The sequence below is a fragment of the Protopterus annectens genome, chromosome 17.part0 (genome assembly GCF_019279795.1).
Source record: "Protopterus annectens isolate FY-2018-M chromosome 17.part0, PAN1.0, whole genome shotgun sequence".
NCBI classification, from domain to species: domain Eukaryota; kingdom Metazoa; phylum Chordata; order Ceratodontiformes; family Protopteridae; genus Protopterus; species Protopterus annectens.
The window spans coordinates 286,809,393-286,830,926 of record NC_056751.1 but is presented as its reverse complement, the minus strand read 5'-3'; the positions used below and the strand labels follow the sequence as shown (position 1 = coordinate 286,830,926).

Here is a 21,534-nt window from a genome sequence, read left to right as displayed (position 1 = left end):
GGTTTTTAAATTTTTGGTTTTTTTTTTAAGGCCCAAAAAATTAAAAAGTTGGGAAAAGTTTTGAAATTATTAATTGTGGTCTCTTTTTTTATCACGAAAACCTGCCATTTTAACAGGGGTGTGTAAACGTTTTATATTTACTGTATATATACACACACACACATGGTGTTTTGTGTTTTGTGTGTGTGTGTTTTGTGTGTGTGTGTGTGTGTGTGTGTGTGTGTGTGTGTGTGTGTGTGTGTGTGTGTGTGTGTGTGTTTGTGTTTGTGTGTTTGTGTTTGTGTGTTTGTGTTTGTGTGTTTGTGTTTGTGTGTGTGTGTGTGTGTGTGCGCGTTTGTGGTGTGTGTGTGTGTGTGTGTGTGCGCGTTTGTGGTGTGTGTGTGTGCGCGTTTGTGGTGTGTGTGTGTGCGCGTTTGTGGTGTGTGTGTGTGTGTGTGCGCGTTTGTGGTGTGTGTGTGTGTGTGTGTGCGCTTGCGTTTGTGTGTGTGTGTGCGTTTTGTGGTGTGTGTGTGTGTGTGTGCGTTTTGTGGTGTGTGTGTGTGTGCGTTTTGTGGTGTGTGTGTGTGTGTGCGTTTTGTGGTGTGTGTGTGTGTGTGTGTGTGTGTGTGCGTTTTGTGGTGTGTGTGTGTGTGTGTGTGCGTTTTGTGGTGTGTGTGTGTGTGTGCGTTTTGTGGTGTGTGTGCGTTTTGTGGTGTTTGTGTGTGTGTGTGCGTTTTGTGGTGTGTGTGTGTGCGTTTTGTGGTGTGTGTGTGTGCGTTTTGTGGTGTGTGTGTGTGCGTTTTGTGGTGTGTGTGTGTGTGCGTTTTGTGGTGTGTGTGTGCGTTTTGTGGTGTGTGTGTGTGTGTGTGTGTGCGTTTTGTGGTGTGTGTGTGTGCGTGCGTTTTGTGGTGTGTGTGTGTGTGTGCGTGCGTTTTGTGGTGTGTGTGTGTGCGTTTTGTGGTGTGTGTGTGTGTGTGTGTGTGTGTCGCTTTGTGTGTGTGTGTGTGTGTGTGTGCGTCGTTTGTGTGTGTGCGCGCTTTGTGTGTGTGCGTGCGTTTTGTGGTGTGTGTGTGTGCGTTTTGTGGTGTGTGTGTGTGTGTGTGTGTGCGTTTTGTGGTGTGTGTGTGTGTGTTGTTTGTTTATTGAAGTAGTGCACTGATATGCACTGACCAAGGTCAGGATGAGCTTGGATAAAATTCAAAACATTTCATAAGCAAAAAAGACAGCTATGTAAGCAGTAACACAAGTAGTTCAGATTAGACGGTATATGTCCATTCTAATAAACCGAGTGTAATGGTAAAATATTTACATTAGTTTGGAAACTTTGTAAACCTTCAGTAATTCTTTGAGAGCAACAGAGAGGTGGAAGGACAGAGGGATAATGCGTTATGTTATTCAGATTTTGTTGATCAGGTTATTCCCACTAGGATAGTAATATGCCTGCTGTGATGTATGGATGCAACACCTGTGTGAAGGGTAATCTGTGGGACTGGCTGCAGTAATATAACATTGAAGCTTGTCACAGACTGCCTTGTAAGCAAAGTCTAACAGCAACTCCACCCTGGTACTGTAACGAAAAAGCAATCCGTGTGATGGGGCAAAAGAGATGATATATTGCAGTATCGGGTCATGGTGTATACATTTTTTTGGGGGGGGTGCAGTAGGGCTGTAACATTGTGTGTGTGGGGGGGTTTCAGTAGGTTGTAAGGGACTCTGTAATTTATGCAGTTGTGGTAATGGTTTCTGTGGTAAGGTTGCCAATAAATTTATTTGCATACTCAGTCTCCCAACCAAGTAGCCAAAGCAGTGAGCCAAGCTGCCTCCCTCTACCCGGGATTGATGAGACACCTTGTATATGTATGAGCAGTGAGGTAATTAAATGTACTAAAGTAACTCTCCAGTCAACACAATATCATATTCATACATATCCTTGGGGAACTTCAACTATACCACTATAAACTGAGAGTCCTACACAACTCCAGATTCACAGGCCCAAACATTCCAGCTAGTTCTTATGCTCACTAGGTACTCAACCTAGCATGGGTGAAGGTTGCAACTTCCTCAGTACACACAGACGCACACACCCACAGACACACAGACTGTAACACCTTGTCAGATCAGGTCAGACCGTAAAATTGTCTGCTTTGAAATAAAACTTGGGATACTAGTCTGATCTAGAACTTTCAGGAATTAGTCCAAGTCAAATGACCTACTATTAAGTAACACTCTGGCAAAATTTAATGATTTTTAAAGGAGCTTCCTAGCCTAAGAACAATCCCAAGGCATTCTTAAGCTATGTCAACAACCTCAAAAGCAGTACACAGCAGTATGCTTAAGTAACTCTAAATTAAGCTACCTATACTGAGCCAGAGGATATAGCAAATCTACTGGTTGATAAAGTCCACTCCAACTTTATCCTGCTTTCTCCCCATAACACTTCTCAAAAAGCAACCCCAGCTATAATTATTACTAGGGAATAGGTTCAAAATGATCTCTTAAAGGACAAAAGCACTGCATAGATGGGTCCTAATAATAGCCCAAGATTTCTTGTAGATAGCAAGAATCATGATCTGAAGGGCCCATTAGAATGATTATTTAACCATAGCCTCCAAACAGACTTTATGCCAAATTAATGCAGGTCTGCAGCTGTTATCCCTGTGCAGAAGGGCAAGCCATCTACCGACCTGGGTAATTGCCGACTTGTAAAGTCATAGAAAAAAATTGCAATGAATATGATAAATAATAACATTGAAAACCATCAGACACTGTACCTAACCCCGTTTGATTTAGTCGAGGTCAGGTCATGCCTGCTCAACCTGGTGGGCTTTAAGAAAGTCATCAAAGCAATATATGAGGGCAAAATGGTGCATGTGGCCCTCCTTGACCTGCCAAGGCATTCTACAGTATACCCCACTTGAGCGTTGTAGACAAGCTCATGAGATTAGGTGTAGACTCCTACGTCACCCACTAGACAATCAGCTGGCTTACAGAGAAGTCTGCAAAAAGGTCAGTCACTAGCAGAGTCAGCAAGTACATTGTGGTGGGGCAGCTCCTTTTTGCCATAGTCTTCTCTGAAGTAAAGTCTAATGTTACTGTTCTCTGGATGACCAAGTTCACAAGCAGTTGCAAACTAGACGCATTCATAGAATCCCCAAAGACATAAATACTCTCCAAGGTCTGATACAAACTAATAACTGATGCCAGAGTCATGGCCTAAAATTCATGCCAAGAAATGTATAATAGTAACCTTGGGTGAGGTAGCCATTTCAGGAGTGGTCTTTTTTGTGACTTCAATATTTAGCACTGTCATTTAGTACAGGTAGTGTTTGTTGCCATACAGTAGGCACTCAAGGTGGATAAGTAATGCATTCTTTAAAAGCAAGGTAGTATTTGCCTAGTCAGTGCATGTGCTTTCATCTGTTGTTTGATGCAGGGATATGAACCTGGATTTCTTTATGAAAAACAACTGTACTTTCATTGTAATAAGTGACCTGGGAGCTTTATGAAATACCAGTAGTGGTACCTTGAAATTAAAAAGGAAAGGGAGTAAACATGTTCATATAAACACAATAAATAGTAATATGTGAGATGGACTTATAAAGAGGAATGAAAAACTGAAGTGACTAGAATCGGAAACAAAACGGTGAAGGGGGGTCTGCATACCGAGTTACAATGTGAGAAAAATCGGAGAGGATGCATTAGCAATGATTTACTGGTTTAAGAAAATTACTGCAGACAACTTGGATAAATCCTCCTGTTGCAAGAGACAAATTACAGGGAGCAAATACACACAGTACAAAAAGAGGTAAATAGCCCAATACCATACATCTCATATGTCCTTGATTTTGCAGAATGCTCCTGATTTTTTTTGTATTATTTCTGACTTGCCTCATGGTGATTACTGTTAAGTCAGTAATGTGATAGTTTACACTTGCATTACTGTTGTTTAGAAGATGCACGTTCATTCAAAATGTCTTTAAGTGCATCATAGTGCTATATAAAAACAAAATTTTACAGCCTTTGTAACACAATTATGTAAGGATTTTGCTTTCTCAGGAATCCCCGAAAAATGAAGTTAGAAGGTTTGCCAAACAGTGTGTTCACAATTTTTAGGTAAATGATTAAAATTTGAGGACAGAAAGAGGCTGTGATGCAACAAGCATAAGTGTCCCACTGTAAGTATGTGGATAGTACAAGGCAGCAGTACATGAACTTTGTCTCCTGCTGTGAGCTATCAATCACAGCATCAAACCGCTCTAATTACCTTTGACACTTTAACAGATACGAAGGGGAGGGGAGATGAGTTTAAGTACTGCAACTTGGGAGTAACAAAATATGGATGCCACCCGTCCCATTATCAGCAGGACACTTGTGGGTTGAGCTGCCTCATCCCATTGCCTGCTCTGTAATGCAGTGGGTAGAAGTCCCACTTGTCAATTGCTCCGAATCGCTGTGGAAAAGCTGGAAATACTTCTGTTTTTTTCCATGGCAATTTGGTTATATCACCAACCTGGACCTGCAGGCAGAGCTATTCCCTGTTAGGTATGGGTGTTGTAAATTGTGCAATTGTCTTCAACTTGGGGATTTGAGCAGGAAGAGCCCTACAAAGGTCAAGGCTGTAGGCCGTTTTTTTTTATTAGCACTTCTACAGCTGCTAATAGAAGGCTGAGACTTTGTTTACAGCCGGAGCCAGCCAGCCAGCAAACCAACTACAAAATGCATTAGTGTATTCAGTAACAGATTGGAAGTGTGTGTTATAAAGTGGTACAATGATCTCCCCTGAATGATCAGACATGTCCTTCAGAATTACTTGAGCTACGAAACCAGCTTTCCTGGGTCTGGTTAACAAAGAATAATCAAAGTTATCTAAACTCTTACCCATCACTTTCCCAAGATATGTATTCGACATAGTTTGAAACTGGCATGTCGTCTCAAAACTAATTTCAAGTTAAATTTAAATAATGTTATCTTCTTTGTTGTTAACTACAGTTATCTATACTTACCAGACCTTTTTCTGTTTAAAAGTGTAGACTTTAAATGAGCACTTGGCATATTCATTTTTTTCTCAAAATATTATCTTAGAGGATTATTTTATGTGGGATAAGTTGTCCAAATAATGTCACCAGCAAAGGCTGTGATCTTTATGTACAAATTACATTCAAAAGGATATCTTGGGAAGAATATAAGAGAAGATGGAAAGGGGGCTTTATACATAAGAATAATAGATATGAAGAAAGGGGACCATACTGGACTGACCCCATTTTGACATGCACAGGTTTAAAATGAGTGCTGTTTAATTGCAGAAAAGTAGATGTATTGTAAAGTGTTTCAGTGGTATTAAACAAGAAGGGAAAACTAAAAACTGTCTAAAACTTTATGTAGAAATGTGTGACCAATCCATAAGCATTTGAAACTGCTATATTAAAAACAAGCAAATACTGACAATGTTGTTTTATACAAGTCAAGACCAATAAGGAAGACTTATCCAGAGTTTATCTGCACTGAGATCAAAAGAGCATGGAAAGATGGGATCACAAATTTTATATGTATGCAAAAAGGACCATAATATTTTTTTTCATGCCACAGTTAAAATAGACAACATGTTTAAATGTGCTGGGATCAGACAAGGACTCATTTCAGGAAAATGTACAGTTTTTGAACTCTTACAGTAAAGATTAGCAGTACTGTATTGCAGAATAAGTATGATATGGTTGCTACCCATCCCATTATCAGTGGGACACTTGCGGGTTGAGCTTAAAAAGAAGCGGTTTAGTTTAGTTTTCTACATAGCTCACACCACTGCCTCTCACTCAACTCACTACAATGGCTAGAACTCCCGCAACAACTTCTTCCATCTCAGTTACAAATTATTCATGCCATACTTTATAAACTATCATCCTGCTCTGTCCTATCCTCCTTGGTATCCATCTACACGCCAACTTGCACACTTCGTACCTCTAACCAACAACTCCTTGACCTCTACCAACCAAAAAAATCCATTGGTAGACTACTTTATAAATCCACCCTATCCCAGGCATGGAATAACCTCCCATCCCAATTACGCTCCATTACACATCCTTTACAATTTAAGACCTCAAGCTACACTTTATGAGAACCAAAATTTGTACTTGCCATGACCCTACCTAGCTCCACTTCTGCTCTGTAGTACACATTTCATTACAACTTCACAGCATACTTTTTTATCACTTCAATACTGTTACGGCTGTACCACAATATCATACAATCCTCTCAGTATATTATCTCCCACATTTATTTCACTGACATCTCATTGCACCTCTAGATATCCCTTCCACCCCTTTCACGAATCCTGCTATACACCTTACCACACCAGTTATACAACAGATACACACACACCACACACACAGAAAAAAAATGTTTTTCTTTGCAATACAGAATTTGTGTACTTGTAGTGTTTGCCAATTAATGATTGCTTGTTTTTAATTGTACACTAAACTGTTATATATACTTAATCTGTCTGTAACTGGAGCTTTTCTCCTCGGGTCTCCACTGAAAATGGGATCCTGGCCCAGCTGGACTAACCCGGTTAACAAATGTCAATAAATAAATAATAAATAAATGTACTTTTTTTTTTTTTTTTTTGGCTTTAGCCTTAATTTGCAATAAATGTACTCTTAATTGTACACAAAATTTCAGTGTGCTTGTGTACAGTATGTGTATTTTTCAGTTGTCTTGTTTCAAACTAGTCATGGTTAATGTGATATGAATCTAAAAGTGTTTTACTTTTTTAAATAAACATAATGTCTGTCTAATATGAGTGTCAGGAAGGGAGATACTGTCAGCCCAGCTATCTGGAATTTTGTAGATAATTGTATGTCATTCGTGAATATCAACATAATTCATGTGTTTGTGTTGCAAATGTATTAGAAGTGTATGTTATGTGTACTGCTAGTACAGAAGTGTGTGTTGAAAAGGGTTGTAAAGTAGAGCTTTAAAAATGTATCTATGGTGCACCCTACTATAACAGAACAGAAGTGTACATACACTATTGTAACTGTTTAGATGTTTGTATTTTGACAGTGGAGACTTGAACACAGGAGGTTAATTTTGGAAAAATAGCTGAAAATTTAAATTACTTTATGACCAGTTAATAGGGAGATGTTGTCTTTCAATTTCAGTGCTGTAACAGACACAATGTCTAGAACTGGAGGTTCCCTCCATTGTCTTGCAAGTGTTTTATTATTTTGTGACTTCTAGCAAGTACCAAGATTTGAGGAAAAGCCCTTGTGTATGTATTTTCATAGGTAGATCCTAAATGCTACCAGCTGGATCAATGGTTGTTTTTCACCTGGGATAGAGTCAGATGACAGAAAGTGATGTCATCCTGCACGCTATCCCAGCAGTAATATTTGGGACATTGATTTGAGAACTCAGAGAGACTGAGCATTTTGTATTTTGTATTTGACCTGACAAGAACATCCACTCACCACATGTGCCCTTGTTGCTCTGTAAGTAAGTTAAAGGACAACAGTGGGATTCTGTTATTAAATGCTCAACTTCTTTGTCTTTTTTCTCCCTATTTACTGTCCCTGCTATGAATAAACAGCAATACAACATTTAAAATATTTTAAGTTGACTGTTTCTCTCCACCAGAACATTACCTTACTGAACTGTGTTGGTTTCACTTTCAAAAAACTTTTGTCCCACCCTGGAAAAGTCTCCAGTTCACTGATGTCATCAAGGCCACCAGATACAGGTAGTTTTCTGGCCATTTCCCTCCCCAAACTGACATCACCACTAACATCCTAAAACCCCACCCGTGCTGTGATGTCACAGCTCCCTGGTCTTTCCCCTACCCATACAAAAAGTAAAGGTTAGAACAAGAAAACAGTACATGAGTCAAGTCTCCTGCTGTGAGCGGTCAATCACAGTAGGTAACAGCTCAAATTACCCTTAGCACTTTGACAGCTAGGGAGATTAGGTGTGAAGGGGGTTGGGAGATGAGTCAAAGTAGTACAAATTCAGGCTTCACAAAAGACTGCAGTTTAGCCATTCTAAATAGAAGCAGCAGTAAAAATCATTTTGAAAGTCTGTTCTGTGGCATTTGCACTGTTTATGTTTTAAGTAGTCATTGAACGGCATGAAATGTTACTTAAAATTAACTGATTGAAAGACAGCAGTGTTGTTTTCCCGGTTAAGGGGTCGCCACAGCGGAACTCCGGTCCGCTAATGATTGGCAGTAGATTTTATGGTGCCGAGTTGCCAGCCCGATTCCCAACCTTCAGCGAAGGCACGCCCATTCACATATGTCTTTTGGAGGCCCCTCGACCGCGGGGAGGACATGCGGACTCCACACAGAAGGCACTCCAGCTGAGAATCTAACAGGAGAGCCTCTTGCTGTGAGGCAACAATGCTATCGCTGTACCACCGCAGCTTGACAGCAGTGTATGCATGTAAAATCAGTGCACTGACAAGAGCTTTAGGAAGAAAGAGGCCTGCATAATGTATTTTTTTTTACAGACAAGCACTGAATTATGGGATACCTAGTGGCAGACCAAAGAATCAGAATTACTTCAAGATGCCAGACCCCATGTGGTCAGACTCAGAAATTACGTATAAAAATATTTAAAAACCTGTAAGTAGTCCCTGAGTGGTGTTAAAATATAGGAAACCCCAAACCATGATGAAATAAACATGTTTTTTGAGTCTGTGGGTGCAGTTTTCCTTTAACTAGGATATAGTAATTCTCTTAGATTCAGTCAGAATATAGTGAAGTATAGTTTAGATGTTTTCTTTATTTATTTGAGACTGCCCTGCAATGTTTTAAATATTTTCTGTGATTTTGAACTCTGATGTGACTGATTTTGTTCTTTTATTAAATATATTTAAATCTTTCACTGTGGCTGATCTGTCTAGACATATTTATGTTCTGAGAGTGTTTGCATATTTATTTGGTGACACTGTGTAGGCCACTGCTAATAGCCTTGCTCTTGGTCAAACTACCATTTGTATTGATAGTAACATTGCACAGTAATATTGGACATCCTTTGTTAAGGGCCTTCAAGTAGCTGATAAGGATTTGGTTGGTGGCAGTGATAACTACCTTATAGTCTGGGCAGAAGGGGCCATAGCTAGTAAACCTGTGCCAGCCTTTCTCGGGGATATGTGTGTGTGTAGAAATCAAATCTCAGTGTGTGTTTCAGCTACTTGGGCAGGGACACAAAGCACTGGTTGGACAGAGTGTGTGAGGGTGCTGAAGGTCTTGGCTTGGCCACTCAGCTGGGATCTCAACTTTATAGCTGTGCCAGTGGGGAGTCTTATTGGGGATCTGGAGAAAGAGGGAAAAACCAGCCCCAGACCCACTGTGGTCTTTGTGTGCTGTTAAGGGAAATTGCACTTGATGCAGACAGCTGCATTTGGAAATTCTTTGTGTGTACTTGTCATCCTTCCAATGTGTGTACCCCACTGGTGCTAGTGGTGGGGATTGAGGCTCCTTGCTTACTGGGCCAGTGGTGGGCATCACATATATTGGTGGGCACTGGTGGGATAGCCACATGGCAATGAGTATTGTTTTTTTTTGTAAATTTTACTTACTGTTACAACTTGGTAATGTGTGTTTTTGCAGTAATGCTTCACTTTTACTGTTAAAGCTTCATAATTTAAATGGTTTGTGAGATTTCAGTGTGCTGTACAAAAATAAATCACACTGCTGTACCCATAACTACATCTCCTTTAACACTCCTGTGGTGATGTCATGGTGGGGGTATGGCCTGTGTCATATTGGCCATATTTCTTGACCCACTTTAAAAGGTGGCAACCCTTTAACAAAAGAATAAAAATTGGCCACTTTAGGAAGAAAAAGTAGTAACAGGCACTGAGAATACTGTTCTATGTAATTGTCCCTGCTTGTCTTTTAAGTAGTCATTGAAAAGCAAAAAATGGTAATCAAACCTGACTAAAATAAAGGAGGGTATATGTGGAAGCGCATGTAAAGTCAGTGCACTGACAGGAGCTTAGGGGCTGTGATGTAATATTTCAAAGCCAAATACTACATTGTGGGATACTTGGAGGTAGACTAAAAAAAAATCAAGATGCCAGACCCCATGTGGGCTGACTCTAGAATTGCATTTAAAAATATAAAAAAGTATGTAGAGTCCAAAAGTGGTGTTAAAATGTAGGAAATTTCAAGATATGATGAACTAAACATTTTTTTCAGTCTGTGGATGTGGTTCTCCTTTAACAAATCCTACCATGGAACAACAATCCACTTGTTTATTCACACTTTTGTAAAATGAATATAGTTTATTCCTTCAAGTTTCTCTGGGCAGTTTTATCAGTTTGTCTCCATAGCTAGTTAAAGCTTTTTCTATTTTTCTCAGACCTTAGTTATTTGACTTTCTGTTCCTTCAGTTTTTCATATATTTTAAACCCATCTGATTACATTAGATTTATTTTTTCCTTTTAAGTTTCTGGAAGCCATCTCCTGTACCAAAGCCAAAACTTGAACTGCTTTTTGCTGAACAGTTGCAAAATTCTTCTCAGTTAAGATTTTTTCGGCTCCTTTTCTGGTTGATTTTCTTTTTCTCTAAAATGTCTTTTTTTGCTGGCATCCAGGCAATTTAATTACTAACCAGTAACTGAATTTACCCCAGATTAATATGTTTAATATCCTCTTTTTCACAGTTGCAGTTTTCACTCTGGGAAAGTTTTAATCAATCTTTTGATCAGTTTTCAGCTATCTTGGTAGTTCCCTCTCATGTCTGCTTTCAGGTAGGCAAGCTGGTATTGTTCATTCACCTCTCATTTCCCCAGCGGTATCCTCTGGTCCTGGGCTCATCATTAGAACCCACTTGGCTGGTAGAATGGTTAGGGCAAAAACCTTACTACCTGTAGTGTTGGCCTAGCTTTTGTTATTTTCAGTGGCAACCAGTGGTCTTGTTGTTATCATTTAGCAATTCAGGAGATGAGATGGAGCATTTGTTGTCTGTTTCTGATACTGCAACAGCTCTTAACTAGCCTTGATCTGTTCCTTTAATTGACTTAGTGATATGTTTTAAATGAAGAAAGCTGAGGAATCTTTGAAGTGTGTAATTTCAGTTGCCATTTATGAAACAAAAGCCAGAGTAAACAGGAATGAGGAAGGATAGAAATCGGAATATAGTGGTGTTGGTAATGGAGAAGGGCTTTAACCGTAGGAGCACCTGCTGTATAACAGTAAATAATATGGTTGGACGAAAAGGAAAAACTGCTGAATACTTTATACCATGTTTTTATGTAATGAGTGACTGATGAATAGCCACAACTAAGCCTTTGTTTTCTTTTCAGTTGTTCTTGACATTGGCCAGACAACCTTTGTCAGGTCAAAAGCTCAATAGAAACATAGTCTTGCTGTAGATTATCACATACTGAGTCATTATTTCTTTTTCATAAGAGCAAGAATAATTTGAATTATTTTAAGTTATAAGGATTTAAGGCTTCTGCTTTGGTCATCACCACTGTCTGCACTAGATGGTTGGCAAGAATAAGATGACCTTTTAAAGTTAGTCCAGAAGTTTGTCCTCTTTTAGTTTTGACATATTTCTTGGCTGTTGTACAGTGACTGTTTTGCCTTGATTACATTGACAATTAATCTGACTGTTACGCTTTTTTATTTTGTACAGAACTGCATTATAAACAGTTGCTACTCCTTCCATTAATGAGGAAGATAATTTATGCCAGATGTTTTATTTATTGTATATTTCCAGAAGTGTGATTGAGATTTTACTTAAAGGGGAAGAAAATGTGGAATGTCAAACTTTACTTTGAGTTGATTGATACCGTGTGTTATTTATAGGCTGCTGAACTAAGGGCTTACTTCAAATCTAAGGGTGCTGAAATATCAGAAGAAAATTCTGAAAATGGACTTCATATTGATCTGGCTCACATAATTGAAGTTTGTGATGTGTGCTTATCAGAGGATGACAAAGGTAAGTAGTGGTACTACTTGACTAAAGTGTACAGCTAAACAATTTTATATTCGTTATATATGATTTATTTTCATTAACTGTATTAGTCCCATTGGACCTTTGGCTTGTTTTATAGGGAGACTTGAGGTGGTGTGTATACAGATGGGGAAATATGCCCATGACATCAGAGAACTTCCCCCTGTTATGCAGTGTATATAGAAACGTGCCATGTTGGAAAATAAGCCTGAAAAGTAGAGTTGTTGGTTTAGTTGTTTGTTCTTGTGGCAGATTTGGAAGGGGGATATGGGAATGCTTGATGCAACACAGAATGAGGTAATAAAGAGGACGTCAAAAATGTGAAGAATACATAATAATAGTATTAAAAGAAATGGGTAAATGACTACCATTGTATTGTAACTGTGTGTGTATTGAAAATGTAATTAGCCTAGGAATACGTACAGGATGTAGCTGTGAAAGTATTGTAGTTTTGAGTGCATGCAATTCTGAAGGTTTTGGTTAAACGGACTCCTCCTCTGGCAGCTGGGAGTGCTTTTGGGCATATTGTGCAGCAGTGTGTGTGCGCTCAAAATGGAGAGTTGGTGTTCAGGAGTCTGCTGGAAAAAAAAGATTTATGCTGTGCCACTTTTTTTGAATAGTCTAGAAAAGGCAGGAGAGAAGAGTGTAGATGAGAATACGGGTTTTGATTTGTAGTTTAAGACAAAATTTCTTTATGGTGATTCACTTGTATATAGTAGTACCTTTACTGAATCCCAGGCAGAGGTGCCTGAATCTGTATGGAGTAGTGCACTGGCATGTACAGAGAAAGTTGCAAGCATTGAAATTACAGTGGAGAGGGTGATTCTTTATTTTCAGTAAGTACTGCTTTATTTCTTCCTAACTTCAGAATATCTGCCTAAATACTTATTTTCAGGGTCTACGTATTAGTTTCCCCTCAAGTGTTTAGTAGTGCACACTTTGAGTGACATTTTTCCTGTAAAATGCTTCAGTACTTGATATATTGAGGTCATATTCAGGCATGTCTAAAGGTCAGTTCCCTGTGCTTTCTCCTATCAACCTGGTGAACCTGGGCATCCTGAGGCAATGTAGCAACTGCCTCATGTACACAGAAAACCCTGTCCTCTTATCTCCCAACACTATGACTTGTGAGAGATGCACATATATAGCCAAATTGGAAGCCAATCACTCTCCAGCCAAGACTGCATTAGCCAGTCAAGAGAAGGTTAACACCTGCACCACACCACATTCAGCAGATAGCTCTCCAGAACATACACCACCACAACCCTTACATAGTAAACAAAACACACACCTACTTTTGTGGAGGTTCTCAATAAAAATCTTCCTAAACAACACAAACATCCAAGGCAGAAATGTAAACAACCACCACATCCCAGCACAAACCATGAGAGACATAGATCACATAAACAGGGTGCCACTCAAAGCCCATAAGGCAAAACAACTTACCCAATACACTAGTCATAGGTGACTCAATAGTAAGGCACACTGATGTCCCACTCACTAGGTTGAATAAGGAGAAAGGTACGGTCAGCTGCCTGTCAGGTGCCAGGATCCGTCACATAACGCATGCACTTAGGTCACTCCACAACAGGTACAGATATGACTCTGTCATTGTCCATGTTGGTGTGAATGACCTGAGACATACCTCCCTGGACTACATGAAAAGAGACCTAGAGGAGCTCTGGGATCTTGTAACCCAGGCAGGTATGACCCTAGCTCTGAGTAGCATCCTACTGTCACCCAGAATGATACCACAGTACAAGCAGAAAATGATTGACTTCAACAATTGGCTAAGTTTCTGGTGTCATTCTAAAGGGGATCCAGTATCTGTCTGCCTAGTATGACATGATTGACAGACCTCAATGCTTTGCCAGAGCTGGCCTGCACCTGTCACCCCAGGGATTCCAGATACTGGCCAAGGCTCTTGCCACCCCTATATTGCGTTTTTTAGGCAATGTCCTGAAGACAGGATTACCACCATAATAGCTACAAGCAAACGAAAAGTGAGGGTTATGCTACTCAATGCTAGAAATCTCAAAATGAACTCGCTCGAAGCACTCCTTAAAATGGAGAACATCGACATCTGTGCAGTGACCAAGACCTGGTTCAAGGCTCCGGAGAGCACCCCAGCACCTACCAGGCTATAATTCATACCACACTTTTCGGCCCCTAAACTTAGACTGAAGCACTAGCGGCGGTGGTTTCTCCATATTCATAAAGGATATGCACACCCCCAGACTAGTAGCCCAACATAACACATCAGAGATGTTTCAGGTACAACTAACACTGGGTAAAACTGCAATCCAGGTTGTAGCCTGCTATAGATCCCCCACCATGCCCAAGACTCCCACTCCACATTCCTAAACACACTGGAAAATATTAAGGTACAACCCAATGCCCTTATACTAGGAGACTTTAACTCCCCCTCCATTAACTGGGAAAATTACTCATGTACCAAAACACTTGCTCAACGTTTTCTGGAATTCATTAGTTCCAACACCCTGGACCAACTCATCCTTACTCTCACCAGGGGTAGAAACATCCTTGACCTGGTCATTACTAACATGGGCGACTGTTGCTCTACACCAGTAATCAACTCCTCCCTGGTCAGATCTGACCACAGACTAATCACCATAGATATCCACATCCCACCCCCCAGGAAACCACCGTAAAAAACTTCTCCAAAGCCAATTTTGGGCTTCTAAAAACAGAGGTGGCTAACTTCACGACACTCATGCAAATGGAAAATAGGTGGACGACTGCTGACTCATACACCAATGCACTGTATGAGCACATACACAAGTGCATGGAATGGGCCATACCAAGCAGGACCAGGATGCTCTCCTCCAAAAAAAGGAAGCCAATCTGTTTGTCCCCAACCATAAACAAACTCTACAACAGAAGGAAAAAACTGTTGCAGAAAAGGGTAAAGTCCTGAGACTGGAAAAACTCCCTTGTTAGCCTCAGCAAAAAACTGAGATCCGTCATCAAATCCTCTAAAGCTAGCTACGAAAACAAAATTGCTGCAGATTCTAAAGACAGCCATAAGGCATTCTATAGTTATGTCAAAAATCTACATGGCAATACTCAGATCTTCTGTGGGTTACAGCACAATGGCAATACATGTACAGAACCAACTGATATTGCCAACATATTGGCTGACAGGTTCAGTGCGAACTTTACCCTCCTTTCACCTCCTAAAGGGCCTATCACAGTACCTGAGGAGTGCTAAGTCCCTATTATCACAGCTACACAGGTAAAAACCGCACTGTCCAAAGCCAAGAATACAGCTTCCATGGGACCTGATAATATCGCTGGCTGTGTTCTACATGAATTACAAAGTGAACTGGCACCACACCTGAGTACCCTGTTCAGTCACAGCCTCATTTCAGGATTTATTCCTACCGAATGGAGCACTGCTATGGTCATCCCACTCCACAAAGGAGGAGTGGCTACAGACCCTGGGAACTACCGCTCCATTAGCCTGATGAGTCTGATATGTAAGGCTGTAGAGCAGATCATCATGGACCTTATAAATAAGTATGTAGGGAATCTCCAAACTCTGGACCCCATGCAATTTGGGTTTGTGAAAGGTAGATCATGCCTGCTCAACCGGATAGACTTCGAGTCTGTCACCAGCGCTGTGGATGAGGGCAAGGTAGTTCACACAGCCTACCTAGATCTTGCTAAGGCCTTTGACACCATCCCTCACTCAGGAATCATAGACTCACCAAACTAGGCACAAACCCCTGTGTCATAAGGTGGGTTGCCAACTGGCTCACTGTGAAAGTAGAGGATTCCAAATCTGACTACTGACCAGTTACAGGTGGTGTCCCACAGGGATCAGTCCTCTCCTGTTTGGCATCTACTTCTCTGAAGTTCAAGCCAACACAAAGGGACCCTGGCTGACCAAGTTCGCATATGATTGCAAACTGGGAACCATTATCTCCAGCTGATGTAGACATTCTACAAAAAGGCCTCACTGACACCAGTGACTGGTTTCAGAACCATGCCGTTAAGCTCAGTTCCAAAAAGTGCATTGTCATTCCCTTTGGGAAAAATTCAGTGTCCATGAACTAGCACCTAGGTGGTAGTCCACTAAACACCAAAGGTGTGATAAGAGACCTGGGGACACAGGTTGACAGCAACCTCTCATTTGATAACCACATTGCCGCTGTAGTCAAAGTCCTTCTGTGTGGCACATCTCATTACAAAAGGTTTCTCATCCAGGAAGAAAGAGGTCACAATCCCTCTCTACTCATCCCTCATTAGACCTATTATAGAATACAATGCCCCATTTGGTATGCATCTCACTAGACACCTACAACAACTGGAAAGGCCACAAAAATACCTCACTAAGAGGATCTTAAGCCTTAGACACATGCCCTATTTGGACAGATTCAAAAAACTACAAAGCCATGTTTGACCCAGAGCTGTTAGATATGCTACACCTAAAGAAATCCCAATCTCTCTGTGCCACACGCTCCAGGGACCAAAACCTCATTACCACAATAAACAGAACATGCTGGAGGGACAGGTTCCTAACCCAGAGACTTCTTATACTCTGGAACAAACTTCCCATTCACGTCAAGCAGAGCACTTCACTGGCCATCTTTAAGAGAAATCTTGACGAGTGGATGGTCAATAGGAAGTTCACCCCGGGGATCACTTCAGTGGCCTTGCTTGACAGGGGCACTGAGAACTAACTTTGGGCGGCATGATGCCAGGGAATCTTCTTGGGCTAAGCTTATGTAGGCTCCATGGCCTTTTGGTACTAAGCTATGATGTAGCAGCTGATCTGATATTGGGAATTCTGTTTTCATCACCAGTATGACAAAGTGCGTTGGGTCTTAGGACTGCATGTAAATCTTTCCTGGGCTAACCCTGTGCAAATCAGGACACTTTCCAGATCTCTCTTGCTGCAGTTAAATGTTTACATCTTTAAAAAAAAAAAAATCCTAGGGTATGTTTTGGTATTGTTTTTTGATTGGAATCATTGCAAATTGTTTGATTATTCCCAATGAATAGGTTTCCTCATTCTTCGTGTTTATCGAGTATTAGATTAATTCATTCTGACTTGTCTTCTTTTCTTGAAGTTATTTTAATCCTGCCTTCCCCCTCTACTTAGATGCTGTCTTACTAAGATGAAATTTTAGCTATCAGCAGTGACATCTTTACATTCCATTCTCTGCAGTGTGTGCTCTTGGCTTTTTTTTCTGTGCTATTATGTATGACCTCTTGAACAGGGGTGTCGGGTTGTCAGCAGTTTGCATTTCTTTTTTGTCTCTTGTTTGTTATGGTGCGTGTTTAGGATCTCCTAGATACTTGATTCTTCCTGTGCTAGTCATGTTGAAATATTTCCTCATTTTCAAAAGGGTAAACCAAATCAGTGGCCATCATCTATGAAACTACCTTCTGATTTCAACTACAATTACGCAAACTCTAGTTCTTCAGTTGATATGCTCAGTTGCTGGCTTCTAATGCCAGGTGGGCGGTCTGCCAACCAAACATGAACTTATCTGTTGTTTGGATGGAGGGAATCTTTCTACAATCTGTTGTATCATTTTGAAATGTCCCACATATCTCCTTTACATTTCTCCAACTTTTTCCTGATCCCAATGTTGATTTTAGAGGGCTTCATTGAGTGCCATTCTCGTAGCTGTATTTTGGCCCTATCAAGTTTTGTGATCTCTCCTTGTCCCTCTTTTTTTCTGCAGCCATTTTTTAATGTGGAAGTTCTTCAAATCCTTCTTGTCTCACCTCGACATTCACTGCCTTTGGTTAACCACATTTTATATTTTTTATTTATTTATGTATATATTTTTATGTTAAATACATTGTGTGTGTGTGTGTGTGTGTGTGTGATATATATATATATATATATATATATATATATATATATATATATATATATATATATATATATATATATATATATACACACACACACACACACACGTATATTTCACAGCAGATGTTGATACTGTGGAATGGACTCCGCATCCACGTAAAACAAAGCTCACCTCTGTCCATTTTTCAAGCACAACTTAAATGTGAGGATAGAAACAGGAAATTTACCCCAAGACTGCTCCTGTACTACTGATGGACAGATGCAGCTCCTAAATGCTTTATCCCATGTATGGTTCCCTTCAAATTATTTATGGTATGATCCCAGTTATTCTCATTGTGGTTAGTATTTTATTATTGACCTTGGAATGGGAAAGGCCAATCTATAACCAAATGGGATAAGTTATTTTGAGTACAAAAAGGGAACTTGACTAGGCTTAAAATGGCCCAGAAGGGCAGCTAGAACTTATGAACAACATGGCTACTGCAGTTTTGCTGATGGTCAGGGACATTTCTTACCAGCAATCTAAGTTTTCACTTCTGTCAAAAGACTTGCACTAGGAAGATGTACAAAAGCAAGTGGACACTTTTCTTTTCTTTTGGTTACAGACTTGGGCTTGGATCTGTTTACAGTCTCTCTTCCTGTCGTTTTTGATTTATCACACAATTTTCACTACGGCTTAAATTAAAGTTACTTCTATGCTCCAACTTTCATCAAGTAGATAATTTCTTGTCTTTATTTTTTTTTTAAAGTTTGCAGTTTTTTTGTGACGAGTACCTCTCTTCACTGTCCTCTCTTCTTGGGGTCTGCTCATCGTTTTCCTCCTTCATGTTGAATAAGTTAACTTTTCACTTTTCCACTTAGCTGCTAGAGATTTAAAGTATTTTATGGTTTTTTTTATTTCTTTCTGGTCTCAGTCTTCTTTGTCCGAAGTTGTTTCTAATTTATAGCCATTTGTCTTTCATAAATGTGGAGTGTCTGTGAACAGAATGCAATATATTTTGCAATGTATGGATGTTTTCAGGTACTTTTATATGGACATAACTGATTTTTTTTTTTGTTTCTTTTTCTAGACCGATTTGAGTTCAACTTATTTTTTTTTTCAAATTGACCTTTATATGACTTTATTTAAAAGCGTAGTTAGGCAGCATAGGATGTTGGTCTGTTGGATGACTGTGATCAAGAGGAGGAGGAGAGTGAGGACAGTGCCAATAATCAAATGGTGGAAGTTGAAAATGGCTGATTGGGAGGTGAAGTTCAGGGAAGACTTAAAACAGGCACTAGGTGGCAGTGAAGAGTTACAGAATAGTTGGGTAACTACAGCAGAGCTAGTAAGGGAGACAACTAGAAAGGTGCTTGATGTGACATCTGGACAGAGGAAGGATGACAAGGAGACCTGGTGGTGGAACAAAGAATTACAGGAGAGTATGCAGAGAAAGAGGTTGGTGAAGAAGTGGGATTGTCAGAGAGGTTAAGAAAGTAGACTAGTATAAGGAGATGAGGTGCATGGCAGTGAGAGTGGTGATGAAGGCTAAGGATAAGGCGTATGGAGGGTTGTATGAAAGGTTGGACAATAAGGAGGGAGAAAAGGACCTGTACTGATTGGCTAGACAGAGGGACCGAGCTAGGAAAGATGTGCAGCAGTTAAAGATGATAAAGGATAACAAGGGAAACACTCCGAAGCGAGAAGTGTGTGTTGAGCAGATGGAAAGAGTACATTGAGGGGCTGATGAATGAAGAGAATGACAGAGAGAGAAGGTTGGATGATGTGGGGATAGTGAATGAAGAAGTGCAATGGATTAGCAAGGAAGGAAATTAAGGACAGCTATGAAGAGGATCAAGATTGGAAAGGCTGTTGGTCCAGATGACGTACCTGTGGAAGCATGGAGGTGTTTAGGAGAGATGGCAGTGGAGTTTTTAACCAGATTGTTTAATGAAATGTTGGAAAGTGAGAGGATGCAAGTGTTTTGGTACTGATTTTTAAGAATAAGCGTGATGTGTACAGGTGTAGTAACTACAGAGGGATAAAATTGATCAATTACAGAAGAAAGTAATGGGAAAAAGTAGTGGAAGCTAGGTTAAGAAGGGAGGTGATAATTGTGAGCAGCAGTATAGTTTTATGCTGGGAAAGAGTACTACCGATGCGATGTGTGCTCTGAGGATGTTGATGGAGAGGCATAGAAAAGGTCCAAAGTAGTTGCATTGTGTCTTTGTGGACTTGGAGAAAGCATATTACAGGGTACTTAGAGAGGAGTTGTGGTATTGTATAAGGAAGTCAGGAGTGGCAGATAAGTATGTAAGAGTGGTACAGGATATGAATGAGGGTAGTGTGACAGTGGTGAGGTCTACGATAGGAGTAATGGATACGTTCAAGGTGGATGTGGAATTACATAAAGGATCAGCTCTGAGCCCTTTCTTATTTGCAGTGGTGATGGACAGGGTGACCGATGAGATCAGGCAGGAGTCATTGTTGACTATGTTGTTTGCAGATGACATTGTGTTCTGTAGTGAGAGTAGAGAACTGATTGAGGAGACCCTGGAGAGGTGGAGAATATGCTCTAGAGAGGTGAGGAATGAAAGTCAGCAGGACAAAGACAGAATATATGTGTGTGTGAATGAGAGGAAGGATAGAGGAATAGTGAGGATGCAGGGTGTAGAGTTGGTGAAGGTTGATGAGTTTAAGCACTTGGGATCAACAGTTCAGAGTAATGGTGAGTGTGGAAGAGAGGTGAAGAAGAGAATACAGGCAGGGTAGATTTGGGGGGAGAAGAGTGTCAGGAGTGATTTGTGACAGACTGGTATCAGTAAGAGTGAAAGGGAAGGTCTACAAGAGGGTAGTGAGACCAGCTATGTTATATGAGTTGGAGATGGTGGCATTGACAAAAAGAAAGGCGTCAGAGCTGGATGTGGCAGATTTAAAGATGTTAAGATTTGATTTGCACTGGGTATGACGAGGATAGACAGGATTAGGAATGAGTATATTAGAGGGTCAGTTCAGGTTGGATGGTTTGGAGACAAAGCCAAAGAGGCAAGGTTGTGTTGGTTTGGACATGTGCTGGGAAGGGATGCTGGGTATATTGGGAAAAGGATGCTAAGGATGGAGCTGCCAGGTAAGAGGAAAAGAGGAAGGCCTAAGATGAGGTTTATGGATGTGGTGAGAGAGGACATGCAGGCGGCTGGTGTGAAAAAGCATGATGCAGAGGACAGGAAGAAATGGAAACAGATGATCCGCTGTGGCGACCCCTAACAGGAACAGCCAAAAGAAGATGATGATCTATTTGGATGAACTGCAAAAATCAGAGTCTGAAATGAAAAAGGTTGGTTGAGCATGAAGCTTCTCAAGAAGAGCTGTTTCAGAAAGCAGTGGAGTTAGAAGACAGAGCACTTCGAGAAAAACTGAGGTTTTCTGCTATACCAGAATTAGACTGCATTCATTTTATGAAAGTTTGTTTGTTTGTGTCTTTCGGCTTTTCCCGGTTAGGGGTCACCACAGCGGAACTCCGGTCCCCTAATGATTGGTAGGGGATTTTTACATACCGGGTTACCAGCCCTGATGCACAACCTTCAATGAAGGCATGCCCTATTCATGTATGCCTCCACACACAAGACGCTCTAGCTGAGAATCGAACGGGACAATGTCTTGCTATGAGGCGACAACGCTACCGCAGCACCACCATGAAAGTACATATAAGTAATTGGACTGGTGTTCCACAGCAGGAGACTGCTCATTGTGTGTGTGCTTCAGTT

At 40.5% G+C, this 21,534-nt stretch overlaps 1 protein-coding gene across 2 annotated transcripts in view; it reads left to right on the top strand.

Moving 5' to 3' along the window:
• The window catches only part of EIF3M (eukaryotic translation initiation factor 3 subunit M), a 1,227,752-nt gene that overhangs the window by 34,139 nt on the left and 1,172,079 nt on the right, over window positions 1–21,534 (top strand). Inside the window, exon 2 of one of the 2 annotated variants that reach the window (XM_044058942.1) lies at window positions 11,792–11,924. The exons of the other annotated variant lie outside the window; for it this stretch is intronic. Coding sequence (XP_043914877.1) covers window positions 11,792–11,924 — 133 coding nt within the window. The remainder of the gene's footprint in view (window positions 1–11,791; window positions 11,925–21,534) is intronic. 2 annotated transcript variants of the gene reach the window in all.